The following is a 13,296-nucleotide window of genomic DNA, read 5'->3' on the forward strand; positions in this document are numbered from 1 at the left end:
ATCCATCCATCATCCATCAACCATCCATCTATCATCAACCATCCATCCAGCATCATCTATCCATCATCCATCCATCCATCCATGCACCCATCCATCCATCCATCCATCCATCCATCCATCATCCATCCATCCATTCATCCATCCATCATCCATCAACCGTCCATCATAATCATCAATCATTCATCAACCATCCATCCATCAACCATCCATCCATCCATCCATCCATCATAATCAGTCCATTTATCCATAATCCATCAATCATCCATCCATTAATCTTCCATCCATCCATCAACTTTACTCAGCAGTATTTTAATGAGCTGCCACCTCAAGTCTGACCCTTTATGGTCCAGAGTCTGTTAGGATGTAACCTACATTATCATTTGTGACTCATCATGCTCATGCTGGTGTGTGTGTGTGTTATGTCATAAAGAGACTCAGACTCTCCTTACTGATTCTATAAAATAACAACATTTAGGTCACACTAAGGAAATGAGACAGGGATCTTTTTCTTTTAGCAAACCTTTATTTTCTTAAAAACAAAGGCCCATAAATGGTGTCTCTTATTGTGAAGCAGTCGGTGTGAGGCTGTAAACAGGATGCTCCGGATGGACCAACACTGGATCTCACCTGCAGTTTACCTCAGACTGCACCGAGCACAACACAAATCAAAGACAAGCACACGCACGCGCACACATGCACAACCCACTGCAAACACCTGACAACCCCCCCACCCCACCCCACTCAAAAAACCAAAGGAACGGGACTACATCCAGAATATTTTCAGCTGAATCTCTTAAAGCTAGAATAAATCCATTTTGTATTCTGGGCCCGGTTCTGATCAGAGGACTCACCCTTCAGTCGGTGTCCATCCGGGGACTGTGGCGTCCACGGTCAGCCCACACTGCGGCTAGACTCGCAGGTGGAGGTGGGCTCATACCGAGGCCAGGTGAAAACCTGAGTCCCGCTGCAAGTGGCGCCGAGCATCCTGCCTCTGACCCCCCTCCTGCGGCTCTCGCTGCGTCCTATTGTCTCCGCATCGCTCCGTCCTCTCGGATGGGAGGAGAGACAGGAGACTGGATGAGGGAGCCGAGAATATAAGCCACGCCCCTCTTCATCTCAGCGTCCAATCACAGCGTCGCCTCGCCGCTCGCTGTCTCTGTACAGACTATGCTGCATTTAGGACCATCGGAAATTTTAAAAACAGTTTTTAGAAATTAGAAGTAAGACACGAGAAACAGGTTTGTTGAAACTTGACTGATTTTCAGAAATATTTTATGAATTATATTTAAATAGCCTTACATAGCTACAGCTTCACAATTTTAAAAAGAGAAGTCTTCAAACACTATTTTTTGTGATCGCTCGTGACACTCCAAAGTTACAGACGCTACGGAAGTAGTCAGACCCCTTCACTTGCTGTTTCATGCTGCAGCCTGAAGTCATTTAAATTATTATTTATTTAATGTATTTATATTCAGTACCTCATAATGACAAAGTGAAAACACTTTTATTAAAATCTGTAAATTAATCAAAAATAAAAAACCTGAAATTTCACATTTGTATAACTTTTATTTAAGATAGAACTTTATTGATCCGCTGGAAATTGTTGTGCCAGTTTCAGAACAAAGGAACATACACAAAAAATCACACAAGATATAAAAAAATAACAGTCTATCAAAATACTAACAATTAAATTCTAAAACAGGTCATGTGCAGACAGAAACATTAGCGTTGATTGTAGTGCAGGATTAATTTTATTGTCCTATGTGCAGAAAGAGGGAGGAGTTAAAAAGTTTGATAGCCACAGGGAGGAAGGACTTCCTGTGGCGTTCTCGGTGGTTCCAAGTCTGAAGGTTCCAAGTCTGGAGGTGCTGTGGTAAGAGTGTGTCATGCAGGGGGTGTGACGTTGTTCAGGACCTGGAGCAGTTTCCTCAGCATCCTCTGCTCAGACACCTGTCAGAGACTGCAGCTCAAGGACTTTTTACAACTTTGTCTTTTTGGATCTGATTCAAAGAGTTAAGCTCATCTGGATCAGGGGATTTTCTGCCATTTTTTGTTGTAAATCCTCTCACGCATTAGGATGAACTGAAAACCACTCCCACAGTATGATTCTGCCACCACCATGCTTCACTGCTGGGAAGGTTTGAGGCAGGAGATGAGCGGTGCCTGCCTTCTACCAGCGTTAAAGCAAATGTTGAAGCTCAGATCAGTCGAGAGATTTGATGAACTCTAATGGTAATTTCAATAACGGATCATTGAATTGAGTTGTAAACTGAAGTGGCACATTTCTTGTTTTTTAATGCAATTTTAGGAAAACTCTGATGAGTTGAGTTAAATTTACTCCCCAACATTTATTTAATGTAGAAATCGAGCTATAAGCATAAAAATCTAATCAAAAACTTTAATAAAATGCATATTCTGACAACTATTATGGCTTTAAAGATATTTTTGTTCCGCATTTTCCTAAAAAAAGCACTTCACTCTCAAACTGCTGGTTTACTTGTGGTTCCTAGGGTTTCCAACAGCAGAATGGGAGGCGGAGCTTTTTGTTACAAGGTTCCTTTCATGACGAAAAAACGTCCAGTTTCTATCCGAGGCTGACTCTGTTTAAAGATTAGGCTGAAGACTTTCCTTCTCAATAAATCATATAGTTAGGGTTGGCTTGGGTTCTGAGCTATCCCATAGGTATGCTGCTATAGGCTTAAGACAAAGTGACCTCATGTCCTCACTCTGCTGCTGTCTTTTCTTTGTAATTATTGTTTCCATCTTGTTCTGTTGTCCTTCCCATAGAAACTAAATCTGGGCCAACATGTCTCCTTCCTGTCCTCTCAACGCCGCACCGCCCCCCAGCTGGTGGAGGAAGACGGCCGCCCATCCCTGTCCCACTGGACAGGCTGTACATTTGTGCCTGCACAAAGGAAGAGGAAACCTTTGGACCAGACTAAAGAAATTACTTTATTTTAAAAGGAATGGTCCAGTAAATGTGAGGAGCAACTATCAACCATAAAACACGCAGGATAAATAAAAAGTGATAAAACTTTAAAACTTCTACGAGTGCACGGACGGTCAGAGATAAAAAGAAGCTACACAAACAGATACAGCTCCAAGTCTTTGGTGTGGAGATGCTGTGCCAGGTTGCGAATGCGACACAGGCGGACGTTCTGAGCGTCTCCTGCGTTGTACAGTCTGTAGATGTGGTACTGGTCCTTCTCCTTCAGAGCGAAGTCCAGCTCGTTGGCAGAGAGGTGGATAAACGACTTATCTTTCTTCACAGTCGACTTCACCTCCACGAACACCACCCCTGGAGTGGCCCCCGCGCCGAAGGTGAGCTTGAAGTCGTAGGGCTGGCCGCTCTCTCCGCTCTGATTGCACCACAGGATGTGAGCGGGCCGACCCAGGTCGCTGCCGTCTCTCCAGTTACACAGGAAGGAGTAGACCAGCTGCTCCCCCCACTCACCGATCGCTGTCAGGTCCGGCTGTTCGTCCGACAGCACCACCTAGGAAAGAGCAACGTTAAAATGTGTGACCACACCGAGAGCAACGTTGGCAGGTAGCACACTGACGGTGGGGGGTCTCTGGCAGGTGAGCTCCATGTCCTCCAGAGCGGCCTGGTCTTTGTTCCACATGGGGAAGTCCAAGTTCAGAGGAGGACGGTGGGTCTCTGCAGCAGCTGCTGTCCCCTGGAATGTCCCGGAGGTCACCAGTGCATTGAGGACGGCTCTGACAGAGAGAGACAAAGAATGAAGGAAACAGGAGAAGATGGTTCCAGATGTCCTGAGGAGAGCAGAAGAACCTACGGCTTGTTTGGAGTGGGCTGGTCGCTGGATGTTCTGGCAGGCTGCACAGATGGAGGGCCGGGTTCTGGTCTGGGAGCTGCGAGGGTCTTCTCTCCCGTCTCTCCCGTGTTACTCTGCTGGCTGCGTTCTGCTGGTGACACCACATGGACCAACATGTTCAGAACATGGACGATCTTTGAAGCTTGCGGTGAAACTTTGTCTTTTCTAAACTCTCGGGCAGCGTTCACCCGAGTCTTCTGAAAGAACATTTCAGCTGAGTGAGGTTCTGTGGTGGCCAGCACAGGAACTGAACCAGTTACCAACGTCTCATAGTGATACCGTTACACCCCCAACAGTTTCACATTGAATTCTGTAGTTAATTAACGGCAGCGGAGCAGTTTCTGGGATCATTTCATCACATTCTGCCAAAATAAGAGCGTAACATGAAACTGATGGCATGTAAACATTTAAATATTAGTATTTACATAAATCCTTGTATTTTTTTTTGATGCCTCAAATTGTGCCCCGTCTAGGACACGGTGTGAGAGATCTTTTTTTTGTTTTTTATACCGTCTCTCCTCATGTTTTCTTTCCTTTTCTCATCTAAGCAAAATATTATTCTGAATAAGAATAAGAAGGCCGCGCTAATTATTTTTAGCCGCAGCTTCGTGCACTCCGCCCATCTTCGGACGACTGTACGTACATATATGCGTTGTATCTCGGTGCAATGCCAATAAAGTTTATTCTGATTCTGGTTAAGAACGTGTCCTGTCAAATTTCAACATCTTTCCAAAGTGAGGTTGTTCAAAAAAGCAATCTGCAACAGGTAAGATATTAACTGTTGACAACTTTCCCACTGAACCTGACTTTAAAATGGCTGGAAGAACCCATTAATATGTTGTCACATTAAAGCTGAAATGAAGCTAATGTTGATATTAGCTTCTGATGCTTCGTTGGCTAGGCCTGTCACGATAACAAATTTTGCTGGGTGATTAACTGTCTCAGAAATTATTGCAATAAACGATAATAATATTTGAAATTTGACTAATTAATAATTGTCAAATTTAAGAAGAATTGTTGGTTAATTTTTGTGTAGTATATTTTTTGATCACTGGATTACAGTCTAAGACTGTTCGAACACAAGGATGACTAATGAGGGAGTGACCAGTGTGTCTAAGAAAAATGGGAGGGAGGCCCCTTGACGTGACATGGGCTGTCTCTCCTTCCTTTTTTCGTTTTTCAAAATGGCGGACGCTCGGTGTGGTTTAAGTTCTTTAGCATAGCATTTGTCACACAAAGCTTTAATTATAAAAAATAAATAAGTAAACAAGTTCTCAGCTTCTTTTTGTAGAAAAAAACAACTTTTTACACAAAGGTATGCGTTTCAACTGTCAAGGTCGGCCTGTTAGCTTAGCTCGTAGCTTAGCTTCTCAGCTTAGCTGATTTTAACAATCCAAGAACGCGATTTTGGATTGTTAAAACAGATTTTAAAGAGAAAAGAGAAAGGGAGGGGGTCAGAGAAGAGCACCAGAGTTGAGCCTTTTGTCATCCAGTGTCTTCAGTAAAAAGAGAGACACGAAGAAACGATAAAGCCGATAAACGAAAATTAGGTCGATAATTTTCATTTATCATGCGATTAATTGATTTATTGTTTATCGCGACAGGCCTAGTGTTGGCTGAAGAAAACTCATTTCACAAAAGCAGCTAAACAGGAAGTGGTTTCCTTCTGAACGATCAACAGCCATTAAGACCAGCTCCAGAAAGGCCAGTTTCATGTCGTCATGACAACTCAGGAGACTCATTCAGAATCAGAAGATGTTGAAACCTGGGGGTCTGGTGGTCACAGCGGCAGTGTGAGGCTGTCCTGGGTGGCTCTGAAGCCCGGGCAGGTCTGCAGCTCTTCTGGGAGGCCGCTCTTCTTCGTGGCTTCTTCTACCAGAACCAAATTCTTTCTCTGGCTCTTTGTCTTTAGGGCTGGCAGGAGGGGGCCACATCTTTAAAACGGCTTCAATCACGCTGCTCTTGGCCTGACCTGTTAAGACAGGAACTCATGAGAAACATGAAGATATATATCGTATATATCATGGCTAATAAAATGATTATTATTATTATAATGCTTAAACAAACAACCAGCGGCGCTACTGCTTGAGTTCAGCATGGATGCTCGGGGAGGCCAGCAAGCCAGCGTTTGCTCCCCATCTGTGGGAGCAGGGCGGTTCGGTTCCTCTGAGGAGGTGAAGGAGGAGTGACTCCTCAACAGACCTGCAAGAGAACAACCCAACCTTAATATGAATAAATTAAATGTTTCAAAACTATTCAGCAAAATTAATACTAAAACTATCTTTGATACCAACAAAGTCCATGCTCAATAATCCAGGTATACAATCCAACATCTTTCAGTCGGGTATCTTTGATACCATCGTGTGTGTGTGCGCATGTGTGTGTGCCTGTCTGTGCGTGTGTGAAGGCGAAGGAGAAAAACAGAAATTGTTACCACACAAGGATGGAAATTGGGGCAAGTGTCAGAGCAGCAACAGGTCAAGATTCATGTCATGCTCCGGTTTCTGCATCAAAATATGACACCCCCCCACACCCCCACCCCCAGATACAGATCACTATCAAACATCCAGAACATTTTCTTTCAAACTGGCATCACTGGGGCTAAAGATGAATTTATAAGTGAAGCCTTCAGAAGTCGTCAGAAGCTTCCAGACTTTTATCACATCTGAGCTACACACACACGCACGCACGCACACACACGCACGCACGCACACACACGCACGCACACACACCGTGTCTCAAAAATGTGGGGAAAGTTTCAGAAAAACAAGATTTTGTGCCTCTGACTTGGCCGTCTCTCTGCACCGCTGCAGTTTGCCCAAATTTAACGAGTTATTTAGATAAAACCCAGCCCACAGTGATGAAATACTGTAGTCCCTTGTTTATCGCAAGGATCCGTATCCTGAAGCCCCGCGATAAGTGAAAAACTGCCAAGTAGGAATAGTAGTACAAATAGTAAGTAGTAGTTTATTTTAGTATTTATATATATATTTTTTTTATCATTTAAATGACTGAAAATAGGCTACATTTTCTTATAATTGCTTTTAACTTGGTTGTGCAGCTTTTAGAAATGAGTGTATTTATCCAATCAAAACTCAGCCATCATGTGTTGCTTGGATTTAAGAAATCTGCTTCTAGGCCTTCAAGAACCATGAGGGCAGGATCCGGTACCTTAAAAAGCAACAAGAATATTGCTTTAACCAGATTTAAAGTTGATCCAAGAAGATGTGCAGTTTCACATCCGTTGATCAGAGAGAAAATGAGTCTGAACAAGCTAAGGATGCCTGCAGCCATTAGTACAAGCTAAATGTTAACATGACCGATGGAGCCAACAACCGATGGAGTTAACGTGACCCGATGGAGTTAACGTGACCCGATGGAGTTAACGTGATCCGATGGAATTAATGTGATAAATGGAATGAATGTGACAGATGGAGTTAACGTGATAGATGGAATGAACGTGATTGATGGAGTTAACGTGACTGATCAGTGGAGTTAATGTGACCGACCAATGGAGGTTGGAGTTAACATGACCAATGGAATTAACGTGATAGATGGAATTAACGGGTTCAATGGAATTAACGTGACCAATGGAGTTAACATGACTGACGGAGTTAAAATGACCAATGGAGTTAATGTGATCGATTGGAGTTAATGTGACTAACCGATGGAGGTTGACGTTAACATGACCGATGGATTTAACATGACCATTGGAGCTCACGTGATTGATGGAGTTAACGTGACCGACCAATGGAGTTAACATGGCCGATGGAGTTAATGCGACTGACTGATGGAGGTTGGAGTTCACGTGACCGATAGAATTAACGTGATTGATGGAATTAACGGGTTTGATGGAATTAACATGACCAATGGAGTTAATGTGACTGATGAAGTTAAAGTGACCAATGTTAACATGATCAGTGGAGTCAACATGACCAATGAAATTAACGTGATTGATGGAATTAACGTGATTGATGGTGTTAATGTGATCAATTAGCGTTAACATGACCGATCATTAGAGTTAACGTGACCAAATGACCATTGGAGTTAATGTGACTGATGGGAGTTAACGTGATTGATGGAGTTAACATGACTGATCAGTGGAGTTAATGTGACTGACCGATGGAGGTTGGAGTTAAGATGACCAATGGAATTAACGTGATAGATGGAATTAACGGGTTCAATGGAATTAATGTGATCGATGGAATTAACGTGACCAATGGAGTTAACATGACCAATGGAATTAATGTGATCGATTGGAGTTAATGTGACTAACCGATGGAGGTTGACGTTAACATGACCGATGGATTTAACATGACCAATGGAGCTCACGTGATTGATGGAGTTAACGTGACCGACCAATGGAGTTAACATGGCCGATGATGGAGTTAATGCGACTGACTGATGGAGGTTGGAGTTCACGTGACCGATAGAATTTAGAATTAACGGGTTTGATAGAATTAACATGACCAATGGAGTTAATGTGACTGATGAAGTTAAAGTGACCAATGTTAACATGATCAGTGTAGTCAACATGACCAATGAAATTAACGTGATTGATGGAATTAACAAGTTCGATGGAATTAACGTGATTGATGGTGTTAATGTGATCGATTGGCGTTAACATGACCGATCATTAGAGTTAACGTGACCAAATGACCATTGGAGTTAATGTGACTGATGGAGTTAATGTGATTGATGGAGTTAACATGATCGATGGAGTTAACGTGACCGCTCAATGGAGTTACAGCAACTTGACCAACCAATGGAGTTAACATGACTGATGTAGTTAATGTGACCATCAGTTAACATGACCGACAGAGTTAATGCGACCAATGGAGTAAACATGACTGATGTAGTTAACGTGACCAATGGCCATTTATTTAAAATATCAACCAAATGGGTTGCTTTTATTTATTTTTATACAAATGTATTGTTTACTTGGCATATTTTCAAAATAAACATTTTGTAAGCCTTTATTTTGTCTTTTTTTGTACCGAAAATTAACCGAACCGAGCCCTCGTTGAAATAGAACCGAAACGAAATGTGATTTTAGCTTACCATTACACCCCTAATATGTACTGGTAATGATTAGGTTTAGGGTTAGGTATGTACTGGTTAGGTTTAGGGTTAGATACGTACTGGTTAGGTATGTACTGGTTAGGTTAAGGGTCAGAGTTAGGCTATAGAAATGAATGGAAGTTAATACAAAGTACATAGTACATGTAAAGATAGCAAGACAAACCTCTGTGTGTGTTTGTGTACCTGTGTCCAGGCTGATCTCGGCTGGTCTGATGGGCTCAGGGACCTCCCACTGCTCCTCGCCACTGGGCAGTTCTTCGACGTCCTCTTTGATCAAAAATTTCTTCAGAGCTTTTGGATTCTGCAGTGGATCATTAAGTTACTGAGATGAAAACACATGCAGAGCTTTGATTTAACTTGTTATTTTAGTCTGAGTTGTGGATGGGCAATGATTTTCAAATATTCCAAGTTCACTTGTTAATTATTAATAACTTCTGTGTCTTAAAGCGACAAGGAGAGGATTGTTTGTGATCCTGGTGCCTGGTAGTGAGTCGGCAAGTTGTTTCTGGTTGGTGTGTTTTTCTCAACAGAACATCAATCACCCACTGCACTGCTGAGGGCAGTATCTGTTTGTGCCAATGTAGTTTATTTTGAAAGGATTATGAAGTGGAAACTAAAATCACGAGTGAGCTCAGCTCAGCTGGTCCATGAAGCCATGATCCATGTTGATCCATTGGATCTGGTGAAGATGAAGGAATATAAAGATCTTAGCAGCAGCACATGTCTCTGTACCTGAAGCCTATATTTTATTTGAAGGTTTTTTTTTTTTTTTTTTTTTTTTGGGGGGGGCAGGAAAGGGGAGGGGTCAGATTTGAACATTTAGAGCAAAATCAAACAATTGCAGACAAATTCAGTCTTTTTGCTTAAAATTCCAAGATCTAATTTAAATAAATAAATGTTACATTTCCTAATCAAATCATGAAAATATTTAATAAAATCAGAACAAATTGTATCGACTCAAAACATCAAGATATTAATGGCGGTCCCACCCCTGATTATAGGTGGAGACAGTGTGGAGACTGGAGAGATTAGCCGACAACCGTTTCCTGGGAATCTGAGCTGGAGCCTGAACACCTCTGAGGTGATGAACAAGGCCCAGCAGAGACTGGACTTCCTGAGAGTGCTCAGGAGGAACAACATCACCCAGTGACTGCTGGTGTCTTTCTATCGATGCTCCATAGAGAGCATCTTAACACACTGCATCACGGTGTGGTATCTTAGCTGCACAGTGGCTCAGAGGAAAGAGCTCCAGACAGTTATCAACACATCCCAGAAGATCGTGGGCTGCCTTCTTCTCTCACTGGAAGATCTACACAGTTCCTGCTGATAGGAAAAGCCCACAACATCTTAAAGGACACGTCTCACCCTGGACATGATCTGTTTGAACTGGTACCATCAGGGAAAAGGTTCAGATCAATCAAGACAAGAACAGACAGATTTAAAAATAATTTTTATCCCTCATCCATTACTGAACTTAACAAAAACTGTAGCAAGAACTGAATAAGGGCAAGAAGGGACAACTAGTGTAATATCAGTCTGCTTGTGTTGCACATTTGGAGTGTTTAAAATCTGTAACTATTACCTTTTATACAGTTTTTATATATTTGTTGTTTTTTTTGCTTTGTTTTATGTTATACTGTTTTTACTTGTGCTCTGGGAAGCAAACCCAAATTTTGTTGTTTTTAGGTGCAGTCATAATGCAGGTCTATTCTATATTAAACATTCAGCAGCAGTTTATCCAGATTTCTTTTAGTTTGTTTAAGGGGAAGATGTTCATTTGAGGCCTGAGGTGCTGCACAGCTGAACAGAGATGAAGTCGCTGTTCAGAGACTCCCTTCAGGGAAACGGCCATTACTCCAAGCTACAGTCGGCTGCGAGCGAACAGATAAGGAGTGACAGGTTGTGAGAGCGTGACAGAGAAAAAAAAACCCTCCTCAGAGTTATGGATTAGCGATCACTTACACTGAGCGAAGCGATGAGGCCACTCAGGAAATGCCTCAGCTCTTTTCTGTGGCTGCTGTCGGTGCAGAACAACTTCACCAGCTCACTGCAACACAAACAACATGTCTGTTGATGCAGGAGGTCAAACTCGCTGTGCCACCATGCAGCTTAAACTTTGTCTGCTTGTTTTAAAAATGTCTGAGACTTTTAGGTCGTTTTCACACCAGATAGTCCGGTAGACTCCGTTCGGTTCGGGACTAATATTCATGACCTTTTGTTTACATTTGAGCTGGTGCGTTTGCATTCACACTGCACTGTGCAGTCGAGTCAACCTGTTGAACCAACCTGTTCCCCCACTCGCCTGTGGGGGCGCTGCACCTAGAACTACTGAAAGAAACGACACAAAAACCTCTGAAGACACTTCTTCTTCTTCTGGAAATAAAAATAAAAACGAAGTGGCATCAAGTTTTAGCAGTTTTAGGAGTTATATTTTGTCATTTTTCAAAAATGGACTTAGCATGAGCAGAAGATGAGACAGAAGACCATGGAGAATATTGTTTTTCACACAAGGCAGCTGACGGCTCCATATGGGCCAGAGTTCACCTTTTTGTTCCGTGACAGAGTTCGATGGCGCGTTCACACCTCCCCAAACGAACCGGACTTTCTAGGAAAACGAGCTGGAGTTCGATTAAAGCGGACTAAACAGGGCTGGTGTGAATGCACCCTAAGGGAGGTGTGAACGCGCCATCGAACTCTGTCACGGAACAAAAAGGCGAACTCTGGCCCGGGCTAAAACCTAGGTCTCGGTCCAGTAGAAGCGAACTCCAGCGCGGTTCAAGTGCAGTGTGAATGTAAACAGACCGGCCCCGCTCTGCAGGGTAAACAAACACGCATTTCTCTGACCTTATATGAAGCTGTCAGCTGCCTTGTGTGAAAAACAATATTCTCCACGGTCTTTTGTCTCATCTTCTGCTCATGCTAAGTCCATTTATGAAAAATGACAAAATATAACTCCTAAAACTGCTAAAACTTGATGCCACTTTGTTTTTATTTTTATTTCCAGAAGAAGAAGAAGAAGACGTGTCTTCAGAGGTTTTTGTGTTGTTTCTTTAAGTAGTTCTTGGTGCAGCGCCCCCACAGGCGAGTGGGGGAATAGGTTGGTTCAACAGGTTGACTCGACTGCACAGTGCAGTGTGAATGCAAACTCACCAGCCCAAATGTAAACAAAAGGTCATGAATATTGGTCCAGAACCGAGTCTACCAGACTATCTGGTGTGAAAACGGCCTTAAGAGTTTACAGTTGGCTGCTGTCTTTCATTTTCTTCTAAACAAAGTTATCAAAAAGTTAATTTAACAAGACGGCAAAGGGCCATTTTTAATTAGTTTAGGTTTAAGAAGTTATTTTAGGCAACACAGGAAGGACAAACAGTTCATTGTGTTTTTGTCTATAGACAGTCTATATACAAGGTTTTAATAGTTTTTTTTCCTGCCACAGTCAGACTGATGGCAAAACAAAACTACTGAGCAGGTGCAATAACTTACACTACCTAACTTCACTGGTCATGTGACTTTGGTTTCTATCTACACTGTACATAAAGTAAACCCTTTGTTCTTATTTTTATTTTATTTAGTGTTTCAGTGTTTTTTGACTATGACAGAGAGCTCTGCACAAGAATTCAAACATACCTGGATTGTAGGAATGCGCGATATAAACGATACACGGTAGAAACGATAGAAATTTATCCTACGATAGAGATCTGACTTCTACCAGCTAACTGCAGTAATGCTGTGTCTGATGTAAAATCAGAGTTTTCAGATTTAATCGTTACTTTTTTTTAGTTAAAAACTGTGCGCAAGTGGCGTTAGTCTTTTCTTCAAGCGCTAAGTAGCGAAGCTACAAGCTAACAACAGCCGGCTTGCCGTAGTGTTGCCGTATTCGGACGCATGCGCAAAACGCTGTGTTCCGTCGAAAGTTTTGTTTTTCCCGTCGAAAGTTAAAGTAAGCGTTGGTCATCTTTAGAGAAACCTGCTCTCTGATCTGTGAAAAGAACGCTGTGTTGTGTGATTTTACTGTGAGACCCTCTGGTCAAAGCCACAGACTCATTTTGTGTCAGCTCTCCTTAAAGCAGAAGGAGTCCACTACAGGGTTGGAGGGTGAAGTGTTTCAGTGTAAAATGTTGCTCTGTTGCTGTTCATTTATTAAGTGAGAATACTGGAAACTGTTGAGTTAACAACATTTTCTTTTGTTTAAAACATATGGCTAAAACTACATTTGATATCTTTTGCACTGTTTTGCACTACAAGAAAGAAGCCTAATACTTGATTTGTTTACTATTTAAAAACTCTCTGGACCTAGTAGTGGAATTTTCTTAATTCAAAATATAATGGCAAAAGGACACCATATGCTTTTTTTAGCAAGTTTTATACCAAAAACATATCG

At 42.2% G+C, this 13,296-nt stretch overlaps 2 protein-coding genes across 2 annotated transcripts in view; both read right to left on the minus strand.

Moving 5' to 3' along the window:
* bsk146 (brain specific kinase 146) overlaps positions 1 to 1,051 on the minus strand; it is a 29,384-nt gene extending 28,333 nt beyond the window's left edge. Inside the window, exon 1 of the mRNA XM_037691317.1 lies at positions 852 to 1,051. The gene's annotated coding sequence lies outside the window, so the exon portion shown is untranslated. The remainder of the gene's footprint in view (positions 1 to 851) is intronic.
* A 2,029-nt stretch (positions 1,052 to 3,080) lies between these two features.
* Positions 3,081 to 11,124, minus strand: wu:fj29h11. The gene is made up of 8 exons (XM_037691611.1): positions 11,081 to 11,124; positions 10,878 to 10,962; positions 9,099 to 9,216; positions 5,904 to 6,035; positions 5,599 to 5,805; positions 3,795 to 3,924; positions 3,561 to 3,717; positions 3,081 to 3,494 (listed from the first exon to the last, which is right to left on the minus strand). Exons 1-8 carry the CDS (start codon positions 11,122 to 11,124, stop codon positions 3,081 to 3,083), a joined length of 1,287 nt encoding a protein of 428 aa, XP_037547539.1.
* Between the last annotated feature and the right edge of the window lie 2,172 nt (positions 11,125 to 13,296).

This window comes from Nematolebias whitei, chromosome 17, assembly GCF_014905685.2.
Source record: "Nematolebias whitei isolate Nwh7 chromosome 17, NemWhi1, whole genome shotgun sequence".
NCBI lineage: Eukaryota > Metazoa > Chordata > Actinopteri > Cyprinodontiformes > Rivulidae > Nematolebias > Nematolebias whitei.